The 13,650-nt window shown below is 41.9% G+C and overlaps 1 protein-coding gene across 1 annotated transcript in view; it reads right to left on the bottom strand.

Moving 5' to 3' along the window:
* RAB1A (RAB1A, member RAS oncogene family) overlaps positions 1-13,650 on the bottom strand; it is an 81,941-nt gene that overhangs the window by 17,776 nt on the left and 50,515 nt on the right. The window contains exons 3-4 of the mRNA XM_077485959.1: positions 5,348-5,443; positions 1,663-1,758 (exon numbers count right to left, since the gene is read on the bottom strand). Coding sequence (XP_077342085.1) covers positions 1,663-1,758; positions 5,348-5,443 — 192 coding nt within the window. The remainder of the gene's footprint in view (positions 1-1,662; positions 1,759-5,347; positions 5,444-13,650) is intronic.

Genomic DNA, 13,650 nt, shown 5'->3' with positions numbered 1-13,650 from the left:
AAAAAAAAAAAAAAAGGAATTAAAAACACATTTACTAAAAAGTATTCACGCAAGTCTACAACTTGAAACTATAACACCAAGAACCATTCTCTACATATGACCTCTAGTGGCGGCTTATAGCAAATACAACTGAGTATCACAGTAATCACAATATGTAGAATGGCACATACACAGACCTGTACTAGATAACCATCCTAGGGGATGTCTGGTATATGTCTAAAGGAGCAGCGGAAACAGGCCCCATCCTAAAACTCTGTATAACCTTTGCAGATCCAAGACAAGCAGTAAGACTCCTAATTTCAATTGCCGCCCAGTATCATTCAATGTAATCTCATGTCGTCAGCCAATTTTGCAAAGTGGCTACCCAAGCAAAAAAGAACCCTCGAATCATGATAACTTCCCAGCTAATGAAAAAAATACCTTTGCATATATAATGAAGAAGCAGCACTATATATATCTAGATCCCTACTAAAAAAAAAAAAAAAAACAATTCTCTGTTTCTGAAGGTTTGTGGTACACAAACAAGAGCGATTCCTACACAAGTTTGTCATTAGTGCTCAGCCTGCCTTAAAGACGAAGAAAACCCGAAGGAAAGAACACATTTTATCCAATGTGAAAGAGCTATGACCTTAGTACATGGGTTTTAAATGATAAAATCATAATATGAAATTAGCATTTTTTGAAGACTGGAAACCTCTTTAAAAATCTTTTTGAAAAACTACAGCTCTTGCGGGATGTTCACAGTCTGCAGTGGTCAGGACTGACCAAAAGCTGTCTAAGCAAGGATGGTCCATGTAGCCTGAACCAACAAAACAACTTCTGTAGCTCAAATTGCTGAAAAGGTTAATGCTGGTTCTGATAGAAAGGTGTCAGAACACACCGTGTATCGCAGTTTGTTGTGTATGGGGCTGCATAGCTACAGACTGGTAAAATTGCCCATGTTGACCTGTCTCTGCAGCCAAAAAAGCCTACAGTGGGCACATGAGCATCAGAACTGGACCACAGAGCAATGGAAGACAGTGGCCTGGTCTGATGAATTTCAAGAACGGTTTGAGGAACATGAGCTTGACTTGTTGACTTGACGTCCCAATACTCCAAATCTCAATTTAATTGGGAAACTGTGGGACATGCTGGAAAAACAAGCTCAATCCAATTTAACCATGCCTATTACTAAAGACTTGGGGTGCCTACTTACCCTGCCATTTTAGGGCCAATGAAAAAGGCCATCAGCGTATCAGGATTGATCAATTTTCAAATATATATCCCATAGTTTGTAGACTCTTTACACAAAAGTTAATATAAATAACACTAGTAAATAAATCAGTAAATATACCCAGATTTGGGTTATTTTGCAAATAAATGTAGCAGAAAACATTTAGGCCTAAAATTATCAAGTTTATCAGCAAAATTTTATAACAAAGATTTTCAGTATCTTTGTTTATATAGCAAAAAAAAAAAAAAAAAAAAAAAACAGTGGTGATTAAATACCAAAAGAAAGATAGCTGTCAAAAAAAAAATATATATATATATATACAAATTTAATTTGGGTACAGTGTTGCTTAACTAATTAGCACTGAAACCCAAAATTGGTCAGGAGAGGAAGGGGGTTTAAGTGTCCGGTATTTAAGTAGTAAACCAACTTTATGCGAAGACACAAATTACCTGATCTGTAACGTCATACACAACAATGATGCCATGAGCGCCTCTGTAGTAACTGGATGTGATGGTTCGAAATCTTTCTTGGCCGGCTGTATCCCACTGTATTGAGAGAAATACACGTTTAATATTCAAGTTTGTCAGTGATTCGGTTGGTACAATACCCTTATAGTGCCTGCTTCCTTATGTCAGTATACTGCAAGAGGTGGAATGTGTTACTAAAAGTGCAGAATAAAGCCACATATAACCAAACATGCACTTAAAGGGAAATTCTGGCTATAGACTTAAGACCCCTTTACACAGGCAGTTTTCAGGCGTTTCAGCACTAGAAATAGTCTAAAAAGTGCCCGAAAACCACATCCCCATTTATTTCAGTGTATCTTTTCACACTGGGATGGTGCGCTTGTGGGACATTCGGAAAAGTCCTGCAAGCAGCTTCTTTGGGGTGGTTCGGGAGCGCTGTATTTAACGCTCCCAAAATGCCCTGCCCATTGAAATGACTTGACAGTGCTTCCAAAGCGCCACAACACTGGCAACTTTAACCCCTTTGGGTTTAAAAGCGCCTCACTAGCGGCCAGCAAAACAGCTTTTGCAGTGTGAAAGGGGTCTAAAAGTATAAGTTCCTTTAATAACATATTACACCCATATTCAGGGTGTAACATGTTATGACTGCACCGACCCCACACCTCCCGATCCCCACTGTGGCAGCTAGCAGGGGTTTGTCTCCACTGTTGTCAAAAGTCTGGACAGCAAAGGAAGCACAATAGTAGTAAAAGCTGCAGGTCTGCAATGAAGGAATGCTAGTACTAACAGTAAGACCATGGAGAAATCTTTATGTAAACGTCAGTATCAGTATGGGGGCCCACAGAGGGCAATGCAAGGCCCAACTCACAGTGGAATGCCTGTGTTTAGATTTCCTAAATGCAAGAGAAAGCATCTGGGAAGAATAAACCATTTTTAAAAGCCACCCACAAGATAATTTCTGCATTCAGATGTTCCCGTTTTAAAAGCAGATTTAGCAGCATTTCGAATCTACAACCCTCTTTTCAATAGAATTCCAAGGCTGGAGTTGAACCGGGCTGGAGCAGTTCTGCAGCGGAGGGTTGAAGTCTAATGAAGAAATATTTTGAACACACATTTCTTACTGTTCTTAGCGGTGTGAGTGCCAGGCTCTGTCTGCTTTACTTCTAGCATATGGCCAACCTTCTGCCACAATTTAAAATAAAAGGCCTACAGGTAGAGGGTGCCTCCCTTACCTGAAGAGCTGTGCCAGTCTCAGAACATAAGAGGTCACCATGAGCCCAACCATTAGCCTTCCCCTACATATTACCATACACTTTTTCCTGGGTAGGTGAACAGTATGAGACAATAGCTGCTAAGAGGGTTACAGACCACAGTGCTCTTGCATATTTGCATCCTAGGAATCTTTCAGCTAACTACAAACAAAATAACATATTCAAGACTTGCGCTAAGTAAATAACACCAACATACTTACTGATATTCTGTACATTATCAATGCGGCTCTCAAACTTACAGTTGACATTACAAGTACAAAAACAAAGAATTAGGATAGGGCTATAGAAGCTTCCACTGATGACCAGAGGTGTACCGAATGGAAATTTTGGTGACAAAACCGAAATGCAGGATGCACATGACCGAAAAGGAGTGTATATTTATAGAGATAGAATTGTATTATTTAACTTTGTAAATAGCATGAATTTAAATGAATGAACCGTCAGCCATTATTGGTACCTTTAGCCCAAGAAAAAAAAAAAAAAAAACGCATCTACTTAAAAATTCTATGCATGTCTTCACACTGGTCTGTTGCGCTTCCATTGTGGAATTAAAAAAAATCTTGCTTGCTGCATTTTTGGTCAGTTAAAAAAAAAAAATGCACCTTCCTGTTGAAATGGATTGAAAACGCAGCAAGAAGGCATTAATAACACCGGCGTTACGTTTTTGAGTTACATGACCTAAGAGATACAAAACCATGGGCCAGTTAACACATGCAGTCCAGTGCATTTTTTTCTGCATCAAAAAACGCAGAGATAAGTAGGTTATTTCATTTTCAATGACAGTTCAAATACCAGCGCAGTCAGTTCCAGAAATTTTTTTTAAAAAAAAGTAGAACAAGCTGCATTCTTTCCGCCACTGGAACGTGGTAACATGCATCAAAAATACACCAGAATGCACCGGACCACACATCCTTAAAGGGAGAGGGAGTAAAATTCACTGGACCGCATCTAAAATGCACAGGGACACATATAAAAGAACATGCAGAAAAGCACACAATGCATCCAGGCTGCATTTCTACTGCGTAAACTTGCCCTAAGCACATTAAAATTGTGCCTTTTCGCCACCTTTTTCTCTCATCAGCAAAATGCCAACACCATTTTCGCCCACCAAAATTTCAGTGCATCGCTACAGATGACCTGCAGAGGGAGCAGAATCTGGTGATGACAAGGTTATCCTTGCTTCACTAATTTGGGATCATTGACCTAGAACAAGAACAATGAGCTGCACGTGCTTTTTACAGGTCAGTAATTCTCTAAGATGTTAAGAGCGTAATATTGTAACAGCCCTGAAACTACCACCGTGACTACTTTCACGCTGGGGCGGACGTCGGCGGTAAAGCTGAAACATTTTTCAGCTTTGTCTTAGTGGCGCTTTTCGGCCGCTAATGGGCTGGTTTTAGCCCCCCGCTAGTGCCCGGAAAAGGTTTAAAACCGCAGCAAAGCGCCGCGGCAGTTTGCCCGTTACGCCCCACTGTTTTCAATGGACAGGGACGCTTTAAGGAGTTGTGTATACACAGTTTCTACAGCGCTGCAAAGATACAGCTCAAAGGACTTTTTTTTACTGTCCCGCAAGTGCACCGCTCCAGTGTGAAAGCCCTCTGGCTTTCACACTGGAGAGACAAGAGAGGCTATTTACAGGCGCTATTTAACACTGTAAAGTGCCTCAGTGTGAAAGTAGCCTTAATAAAGAGTGACTACCGTCTTTTTTTACCCAACTATTTTTTTATTTTATTTTTTTAAGCCTGTGGCGTGCAAAACACTCCAAAAAACTTCACGCGGTGCATAAAAAATGTGCACACACAAAGAGTGACACAAAAAAGTGCAGACGGGTACATAAGTCCTCTAAAATCAGAGGACCTTGTCCTGAATCCCCCGGGGCGTTAGGCTCCTGACAGGGACAAGGACACTTAAAACTTGGTCTTCCTGGCCGAAACCAGTCAGACCCCATTCTTTGGAAGGTCTGCCGAAACAGACCCACCCAAATACTAGGTGAGGCTCCCCCGAAGCAAGACCCCAACCCTAAGGAAGAGGGCGAACTAAGCCAAAAGGCCATGTCCACCCCCTCCAATTTTTTACCCAACTATTCTTCATCTGACACCAGCCATTTGATAGTTTGACAGTTGGTTGAGGAAACAAGATGGCAATCCCAGCATGTATTGAAGTTAAAGACTTTTTTTTTTTTCAAACCGTAAAAGTTTAGTTCTGCTTATATACACATACACACACATATACACTTACAGTTTTTTGGTCTATCAAAAACTAAGAAAAATTCTGGATGGATGGACATATGCTAACCTTTCCAAAAGAAAAGAATAATCCGGCACAATAAAATACATCTTTCAGGGTTCCAATAATGCAAACATCAATGCATGTCTTCAGAATACTTTGTTACTTACTATCTGAAGTTTAATTGTTTTCCCATCTAATTCTATAGTCCTGATTTTAAAATCCACACCAATTGTACTGATGTAACTTTCTGTGTATGTGTCATCCTGCAGGAAAAAAAAAAAAAAAAAAAAAAGAGATGTAAATAGATAATTATTGGTAATACAAAGTTCAGTAATAAGTTAAAGACCATTGCTGTTTAGAGGCAGGGGGGGTGGGGGGGTGTTCCCCGTATTCTCTGCAGCCATATAATTGCCAATCACTAAAGCCATTACCCAGGGAATATAAATTCTTGGCCTGTCTGAGTATAAACTAGGGCTAGCTATAAGGCTCCTTTCACACGGGCGGACCATCCGGTGGACTACGCTTGCTCATCAGTGGATTGAGCCACTGATCAGGTGGATGACAGGTCTTTCGCCACTTACTGTGCTGAGACAAACCTGTCAGAGTCCCGCTCTCCTGCACGGGGAGATTTTCATCCGATACACCAGATGGATGGAAAATAGGGTCACCATTCCGTCTGGATTTGGCAGACAGAATCGGATAGTAGCGGATGTTCACATGTCAGCGCTCCATAGGAGTGAATGGACTGTCCGATCAGGTCCGCCTGAAAAACTGACAAGCGGACCTGATTGAAAGCGAAAGCCCGTGTGAAAGGGCCCCCGAATGTATACGTCTCTCATGCAGGCCACAGGGTGAATAAGACAATTCTAAAAAGATTCCTCCACCTATGCTAAATAGCAGAGGCACAGGGGAATCCCATCAGCTACTGTATTCCGATAACATTCCACCTGTGGCTGTCTGAATACCATAGCAGTGACTGTATCCGATAGGGTGCAAGCATTGTTAGGACAACAGTTTTCCAAAACTCCTTCTGTATTTTTATTGAATGTCGAACTGGGTGGTGTTGGTATGGTCACCCACGGTTTGAAGTTCAGCCAATTAAGCAGCAAAGTAAGGCAGGATTATCTTATGTATTGCTGGGTGGCTGAGGTTTCTGTGCTGAGAGCAAGCACCCTGCTCGCAGCACAGCAACCAAGCTGCGAAATACAGATATTAGTCCGTCTAATGATTGGTAGCTGGGAGGGGCCACTGTCACAGCCACAGTGGTGATGTGATCGGTCGATCTTTCCTGTCCCCGGTGTTCAGAAAATTTAAAAACACATTTCAGAGTGGACGGGAAAGTGTAAAAGCGTGAACAAACAACTCCTCCCACAAAACATTTAAGCTATCCTGAAACAAAGCAATCCGAATCGTCCAATCACAGCCACTTTAAATCACCAGGAAGTGATTAAGGTGTAAACAGGAACAGAGACCAGAGTGCAGGGAGGAGGACACAGCTGACTCAGAAGACAGCAAACCGGATTTCCCATATTGGCAAAGCTGTGAGTCAGCAACGGTCTCATTAGAAGTAATGCTGAAAAAGACCTTTGTTACCGTTAAAGTACAACTCAAATTCCAAAAAAAAAAAAAGTTAGGACGCTGTGTAAATGCTAAACAGAATGCAATGATTTACAAATATCAAACCCATATTTTATTCATAATAGAAAATATAAAAAAAAAAAAAAAAAAAAAAACCAAATGTTTAACCACTTCAGTACTGGACACTTTAACCCCCTTCCTGCCCAGACCAATTTTCAGATTTCAGCCCTCCCAGAACTAACAAAGGACTGTGAAGCCGGATATTGGACATAGAAAGTGGTTCAACTGAGAAGGGGGGTGGCTGGGGAAGCGATTTTTAAATTGATGGCAGCAAAAAGCTTGCAAATTGAGTGGTGTTGAGAGCTTTTTGCAACCAATTAAGTTTACTGGCAACAGGTCAGTAACATGATTGGGTATAAACAGGGCATCTTAGAGAGTCAGTGTCTCCAAAGTACAGATTGGGGAACCTCTGCCCATCTTTAAAAAGCTGCGTCTATAAAAAAATTTATTTCAGAATACTGTTAATCTAAAACTGCAAAGACTTTAAATATATCATGCACAATATATATATATATATATATATATATATATATATATATATATATATATATATATATATATATATATATATATATATATATATATATATATCACAAGATTCAGAGAATCTGGAGAAATCTGTGCGCAAAAGACAAGGCTGCTATGCAATGTTGGATGCCCTTGATCTTCTGGCCCTCAGACAGCATTGCATTAAAAACTGGTATGATTCTGGGATGGACATCACTGCATGGACTCCGGAATACTTCCAAAAATCACTGTTTGAACACAGTTCACTGTGCCATCCAAAAATGCAGGGTAACTTTAATGCAAAGAAGCCATATATGAACATGATCCAAAAACACTGCAATTTCTCTGGGCTAAAGCTCATTTAAAATGGTCTGTTACAAAGTGGAAAACTGTTGTGTCGTCAGTCAAAATTGAAAGTTGCCATTTTTCAGCAGCTATGGGTGCCAGGGACCTTCCGGCTTGTTGCCAGCGCTCAGTTCAAATGCCTACATCTCGGATGGTTTGGGAGTGCATTAGTGCATATGGAATTGGCAGCTTGCACATCTGGAAAAGCACCAAAGCTGGAAGTTATATCCAAGTTTAAGCGCAGCATATGCTCCCATACAATGCTTTTTTTTCCCAGGGAAGGCATTGCATTTTTTAGCAGGACAATGCTATACTGTATCTAACAGAATGGCTTTGTAGTAGAAGAGTTCAGGTGCAGTCCAGACCTTTTACCAATTGCATATATTTGGTGCATCTTGAAATGAAAATTACAAGACGACCCAGAACTGTTGAGCAATTGAAATCCTATATCAGGCAAGAATGGGACAACATTCCTCTCCCAAAACTCCCGAAACCAGTCGCCTCCATTTCCAGATATTTACAGAGTTGTTAAAAAGAAGACTGTATGCTACACCATGGTACACATGGCCTTGTCCCAAATGTGAGACGTGTTGCTGCCATCAATTTGCAAATTCCCTGATTTTTTTCTTCAAGTGGTTCCTTTTTGTCAGTTTAAACATCAATACGTTTTCCATTGTGAATACAACCCGAGTTTGAGATTTTACAAATCATTGCGTTCTGTTTAGATTTTACACAGTATCCTGACTTTTTGGAGTTGGTGTTGCAGAACTCTAACCAATATTTTACTCTTCTGTAGAGTGGGGAGTAAATAAAAAGAGGTTTTAACCCTTTCTGAATCTTCCAGTTAAAAAAAAAAAAAAAAAAAAAAGTTATTGATCGTGGTCAGTATCTTTTGAAGAGATTTTCACACATCCTGCCACATGGATACAACAGGTATTAAAACAAAATCTGCACAATTTAGCTAAAGACTGCAATTAAACCTGAAAGGATCAAACTCTTACCCATTCCATCCAACAAATTTTGGACGTACTTCTAATTTATGTGACCATTCCATTAAAGGAGAATATGCATTTGAATTGAATTTGAATTAGACCAGTGATGGCGAACCTTGGCACCCCAGATGTTATGGAACTACATTTCCCATGATGCTAATGCACTCTGCAGTGTAGTGGAGCATCGTGGGAAATGTAGTTCCAAAACATCTGGGGTGCCAAGGTTCATCACTGGTTTAGACTTTAGTACAGTAGGTCTTTAGGTAGCTCTGCATGATTACAAGTGGGAGAGAGCATGGGTATTTTTTTTCCCCAAAACGATGCAATACTTACCTGCTTTTTGCAACCATTTTGCACAGCCCGAATCTCCTTTACTGGGGTCCCCTGCTGATGCTCTTCTGTGTAGCCCCATAACAAACAGCAAGCTATAGGAGGCACACATGCAGCCACGATCCCGAGCCAGGCTGTGTCTGGTCTCAGCCCCACCCCATCACATATGACTGACCACAGCAGAAGCCAATGTCTCCCACTTATCAGCCAAACTTGAGAGCACAGAGAAGGGAAAGAACAGTAGACAACAGGCACAGCGCTGTATCAATACAGGACTCCGATAAATGTTAGTGTTAGGGAAGGCGGGCACTGGTATAAAAGGTTTTTGTTTCTACCCTATGGCAGAAAATGAATTAAGGTTAAGCCTTTGATAATAAAAGTACCTCCTTTAATATATTTTAAATTGTGTTCGTCTGCATTATTTGTGAATTAAAGCAAGCAACCTTGATGCAGACCGTCCCTTCTGATTTCTCTCAGCTGCTTGGTTTTCATGTTAATGCTTTCTAAGCCACTGGACTAGAGAGACAAGGAATTACATCAGTTCTTTGAAAGACGTACGGAATTACAATATAACATACATACTCGCCTATGTAGATGCAGCATCGTCTGTCCCTCACTGGCACTAAGATTGACAACTGAGCAATCGTATGACCACTGATCGCTCAGGTCTGTGTCTTCACCAAGCAGAGAGCGGTGACTGAAGTTACAGCTCTGCATGTTGCATGGGGCTGTGGAAAAGGCGGGAGCGACTGGTTCAGGCTCTCTGTCGCACAGAGGCAGAGCCAGCTGCCAGTCAGACATCTGGGTGGATCCTGACATTTTCAGGATCACTACAGAATCTGGACCCGCTGACATCAGCCAACAGCAGGCTTTAGCCTGCTGTCAGCTGAATCAGCGTCACAGAAGCACAGAACTAAGTGCACTGCTGTGATCAAGAGGAGAAGTATGGCCAAACAAGTTTGGACATACAACAGGTAAAAGTATTGAACGCATCACCATTTTTCTAGGTAAATCGATTTCTAAAAAGGTGCTACTGACAATACATTATCACAAAATGTCAGTAACAACCCATGCAATCCAAACATACAAAGGAGCCAAAACAAATATGTTCTGAAATAAAGCTATGTGTAAAAGAATGGAATAACACAGGAAAAAAAGTACTGAACACGCAAACTGAAATGTATTCAATTACTTTGTACAAAATCCTTTGTTGGTAATGAAGGCTTCAATATGCCCTCTGTATGGAGAAACTAGTCACATGCACTGCTCAGGTGTGATTTTGGCCAATTCTTCCAGTCTTCAAATCTTGAAGGTTCTGTGGACCTCTTCTATGAACTCTGATATTCATTTCTGAACTTATTTGTTTTAGTTTCTTTGCATTTATGGACTGCATGGGTTGTTACTGACATGGTGGCAAAAATTGTGTTAATAGCACCTTTAAAAATATATTTACCTAGAAAAACGTTGAGGTGTTCACTTATTTTACCCGCTGCATATCTCCTTAAACTTTGCCACTTGCCTACCTGGCTATGCTGCAGCACTCTCAGAAAGATTGGGCCACATATTTCTCTCATGACGATGTACCATAACCCTTTATGTCCAGGGTTCACTGAAGCATATATGCCCATGCCAAAATTTAGCAGCTTCAGTAAGGTTCAATTCACAATATGTGCGGTGACAGACGTTTTAATCTCATGGTTTGCGGTGTGTCCCATTAGCGCCGCGCTGTAGCAGGCTGCGATCAATTTTAATACTGTAACTAATGGGCATTTAAAATGTTTTGTAAAGCAGTCACTAAAACATGGAGACTTCCCTCTGCAAATTCTAATATTCATGCGGTCCCTGAATATTGTTTTGGATAACCCAAATTAATATGCAACTTGTGATGTTCAAGCAAAGTCAGAACTTCTGATCTGCACACTTTTTCGGGATAGAGACCAATGAAGCCGTATGACAGCTTGACAAATAGTATTTTCAGAAGCTCAGCATTGGCAGTTCCCATATACCTCTGTCACAGGAGTCCTTTCAAATTTTTGTTACATTTAAGGAATGTTAATATTCAAATAATAAGACAAAACAGCAACTGAAAATTGTGAAGTGCCTGTTAAATTATGTATGCCCACAGAGGTACCTGATCTGCTAAAGTATAATAGGATCCAGGTTACCTTCATTACTGCTGAAACCTTAATCCTTTCATTGTTCATTTCATGAAAAATATACCTCATCTTCCCAGCCCCGTGTCCCAGTTAAAAGTAAAACATAGAAAACCTAATGCATCTTTGAGCACATTGTTCCAATAATGAATTAAGGACAAAAAGTCAATTATAACCTGCAGAGTACTGCCCAGTAATGGTACACATAGGATGGTTATTTATAGAACAAGGAAATGAAGAAAGATCTGAAAGCCTGATACACACAGGAAGTTGAGGTTCATTTAACGCAGAGGGCAGAACAAATAAACAGAGGAGGTCGCTGCACAAACTATGCAATGTTAGTACACCAAATTCCCTGCTGTGCTATTGTGTTCTGAAAAACTCAGAAGTACAGTTCAGTTCTGTACTCCTGTGACTCGTTTTCAGCAGACAGTAGGCTGAAGCCCGCTGATGTCACTGAGCCGGTCCAGGCTCAGGCAAGATCATGACAATGGAGTTGGGATGTGCTCACATGCCTGGAACCAGCCTCTCAGCAAGTCGCTGGGAGCCTGAGCTGGCCGCTCCCTCTACTGCCCAATGCTCTGCTGGGGGGGGGGGGGGGGAGAGCAGAGAGCTGCTGACAGAGCTGTGTTCTCAGTGACAATACACCAGGGGACAGATGCAGCAACAGACTGATGCTGCATTCACCTAGGCAAGTATGAATTTAAAAATACTAAAATACTGCTCTTTTAAAGCTGAACTCCAGGCAGATATAAAAGATATATCAGTAAAAAAGATGGCCCAAACTAACCTTTCTTAATCATACATCACGGGACACAGAGCCATAGTAGTTACTATGTGGGTTATATAAGCCACCTTTAGGTGATGGACACTGGCACACCCTAAACAGGAAGTTAGACTCCCTATATAACTCCTCCCCCTACTGGGAGTACCTCAGTTTTTTCACCAATGTCTTAGGTGTTGGTCACAAATAAAGATGTGCTGTGCTGAGCTCCGCTGGAATATTCCTTGCTGGGGATAGCCATGCAACTGGATCCATTGAAAGTGTCTTTTCTGCCATATTCCTGGCGATGTGCTTTTTACAGGCCCAGGGCTGTGGATCCCCCAATGAAAAGGTTTAACGGAGCCCACCGTGAGTGGTGAAGATTGGGTCTGTTTTACCACAAAACCCTGCAGCTGGATAAAAAGGTAAGGGAGATTCCCAAGGAATTTTTCTAATTCTTGTGGGTTTTCTCCTTTAAATAAATGTTGCTATGCCTAAAGTCACCACCAGGGGCTGTCAAGAGCATGTACCTGTTCCATGCTGTTCAGGCTTGCTCAGTGTCACAAGCTGCATGCTTCCTTCGAGCCCAAACTTTGGGTAGGATGCGTGAAAGGTTTTTTTCTGTTTTGGAATGTCCCTCCAGCTTCTCCTCCCGGTTAGAGGTCATGGGGTGGTTGGCAGTATACTGCACAACTCCTGCTGCCATTACAGCGGCTCTCCATCCACCTGCTCTCCTCTCTCCTCCACCCCAGCCCCCCCACATGCAATCCGGTCGGATCAAAGCAACCACTCGCGCGGGGCAGTTTTTTTTGTAAGATTGGGGGGGGGGGGGGCAGAGCATTAGCGCGGCGTCAGCATGGTTCCACGCCTACAAGCGCGGGCCATGCTTCGCTATAAAAAGGTACGCTTTTTGCAGGTGCACACAGCTAAAAGGAGGGACACAGAGCAGATGATTGCATGCGAGTGGTTGACAGGCATTCCCAGGCACATTTACTTCACATCAGACCGAGCCTTGATAGCAGCAGCAGTTGCTGAACTTGATTGCTCAGCAGTGGGCACATTTCTAGTAGTACCTCTGCATTTGTCCATAGCAATATGGGCAGAAGGGTAGGTACAAATACCCCCCCAAAAAAGGGGGGGCTCAAAGAGATCCTCCCTCTGCAACACCATCTCCCCCTGAAAAACCCAGGGAGACTGATCAGAGTGAGCCGTTGGGGATTGGGGTTGCAACTGCTTCTGGCATTTCAGCCCTGTATATTACACAGGTTTTTTTCCTCAGCCATGAGTGGATTGCAGGAAAGATTAGTGACCTTAATCGCATCTCCACAAGTAGAAGAAAAAACGCATTATGGCCCCTTCTATCGCCCAGGACCCACAAACAGAGAAACTCTGGGAGAAGGAAAATGATCCCCCCCTCAGGGGACCGGGAAGAGACTGATGACTCCTCTTCTGAGGAAACAAGTGGGGAAGGACCCTCTTCAGCTTCACGGGCTGAGAAACTGCTGGTGCAATCTTACTGAAATGGTCCGCTCCACATTTAAGTTACTCGCAACCGAGTCGGTTAAAAATCCCACTTCTGGTTTGGGTTCACTGAAGCCTCCTGAAGCTGTGCATGCCTTTTCTGTTCACTCATTGCTGGGAAAGCTTATTTATTCTGAGTGGAATCACCCAAATAAGCATTTTTACCCCCCCCTAAAAACGTTTGACACTTTATCCTATGGAGAAAATAAAAATAAAAAATG

Source organism: Lithobates pipiens, unplaced genomic scaffold (genome assembly GCF_037356315.1).
Source record: "Lithobates pipiens isolate NorthernLeopardFrog02 unplaced genomic scaffold, aLitPip1_a1.2 Scaffold_18, whole genome shotgun sequence".
NCBI lineage: Eukaryota > Metazoa > Chordata > Amphibia > Anura > Ranidae > Lithobates > Lithobates pipiens.
The sequence above is the reverse complement of the archived record's forward strand: the minus strand, read 5'-3'. Positions and strand labels throughout refer to the sequence as shown.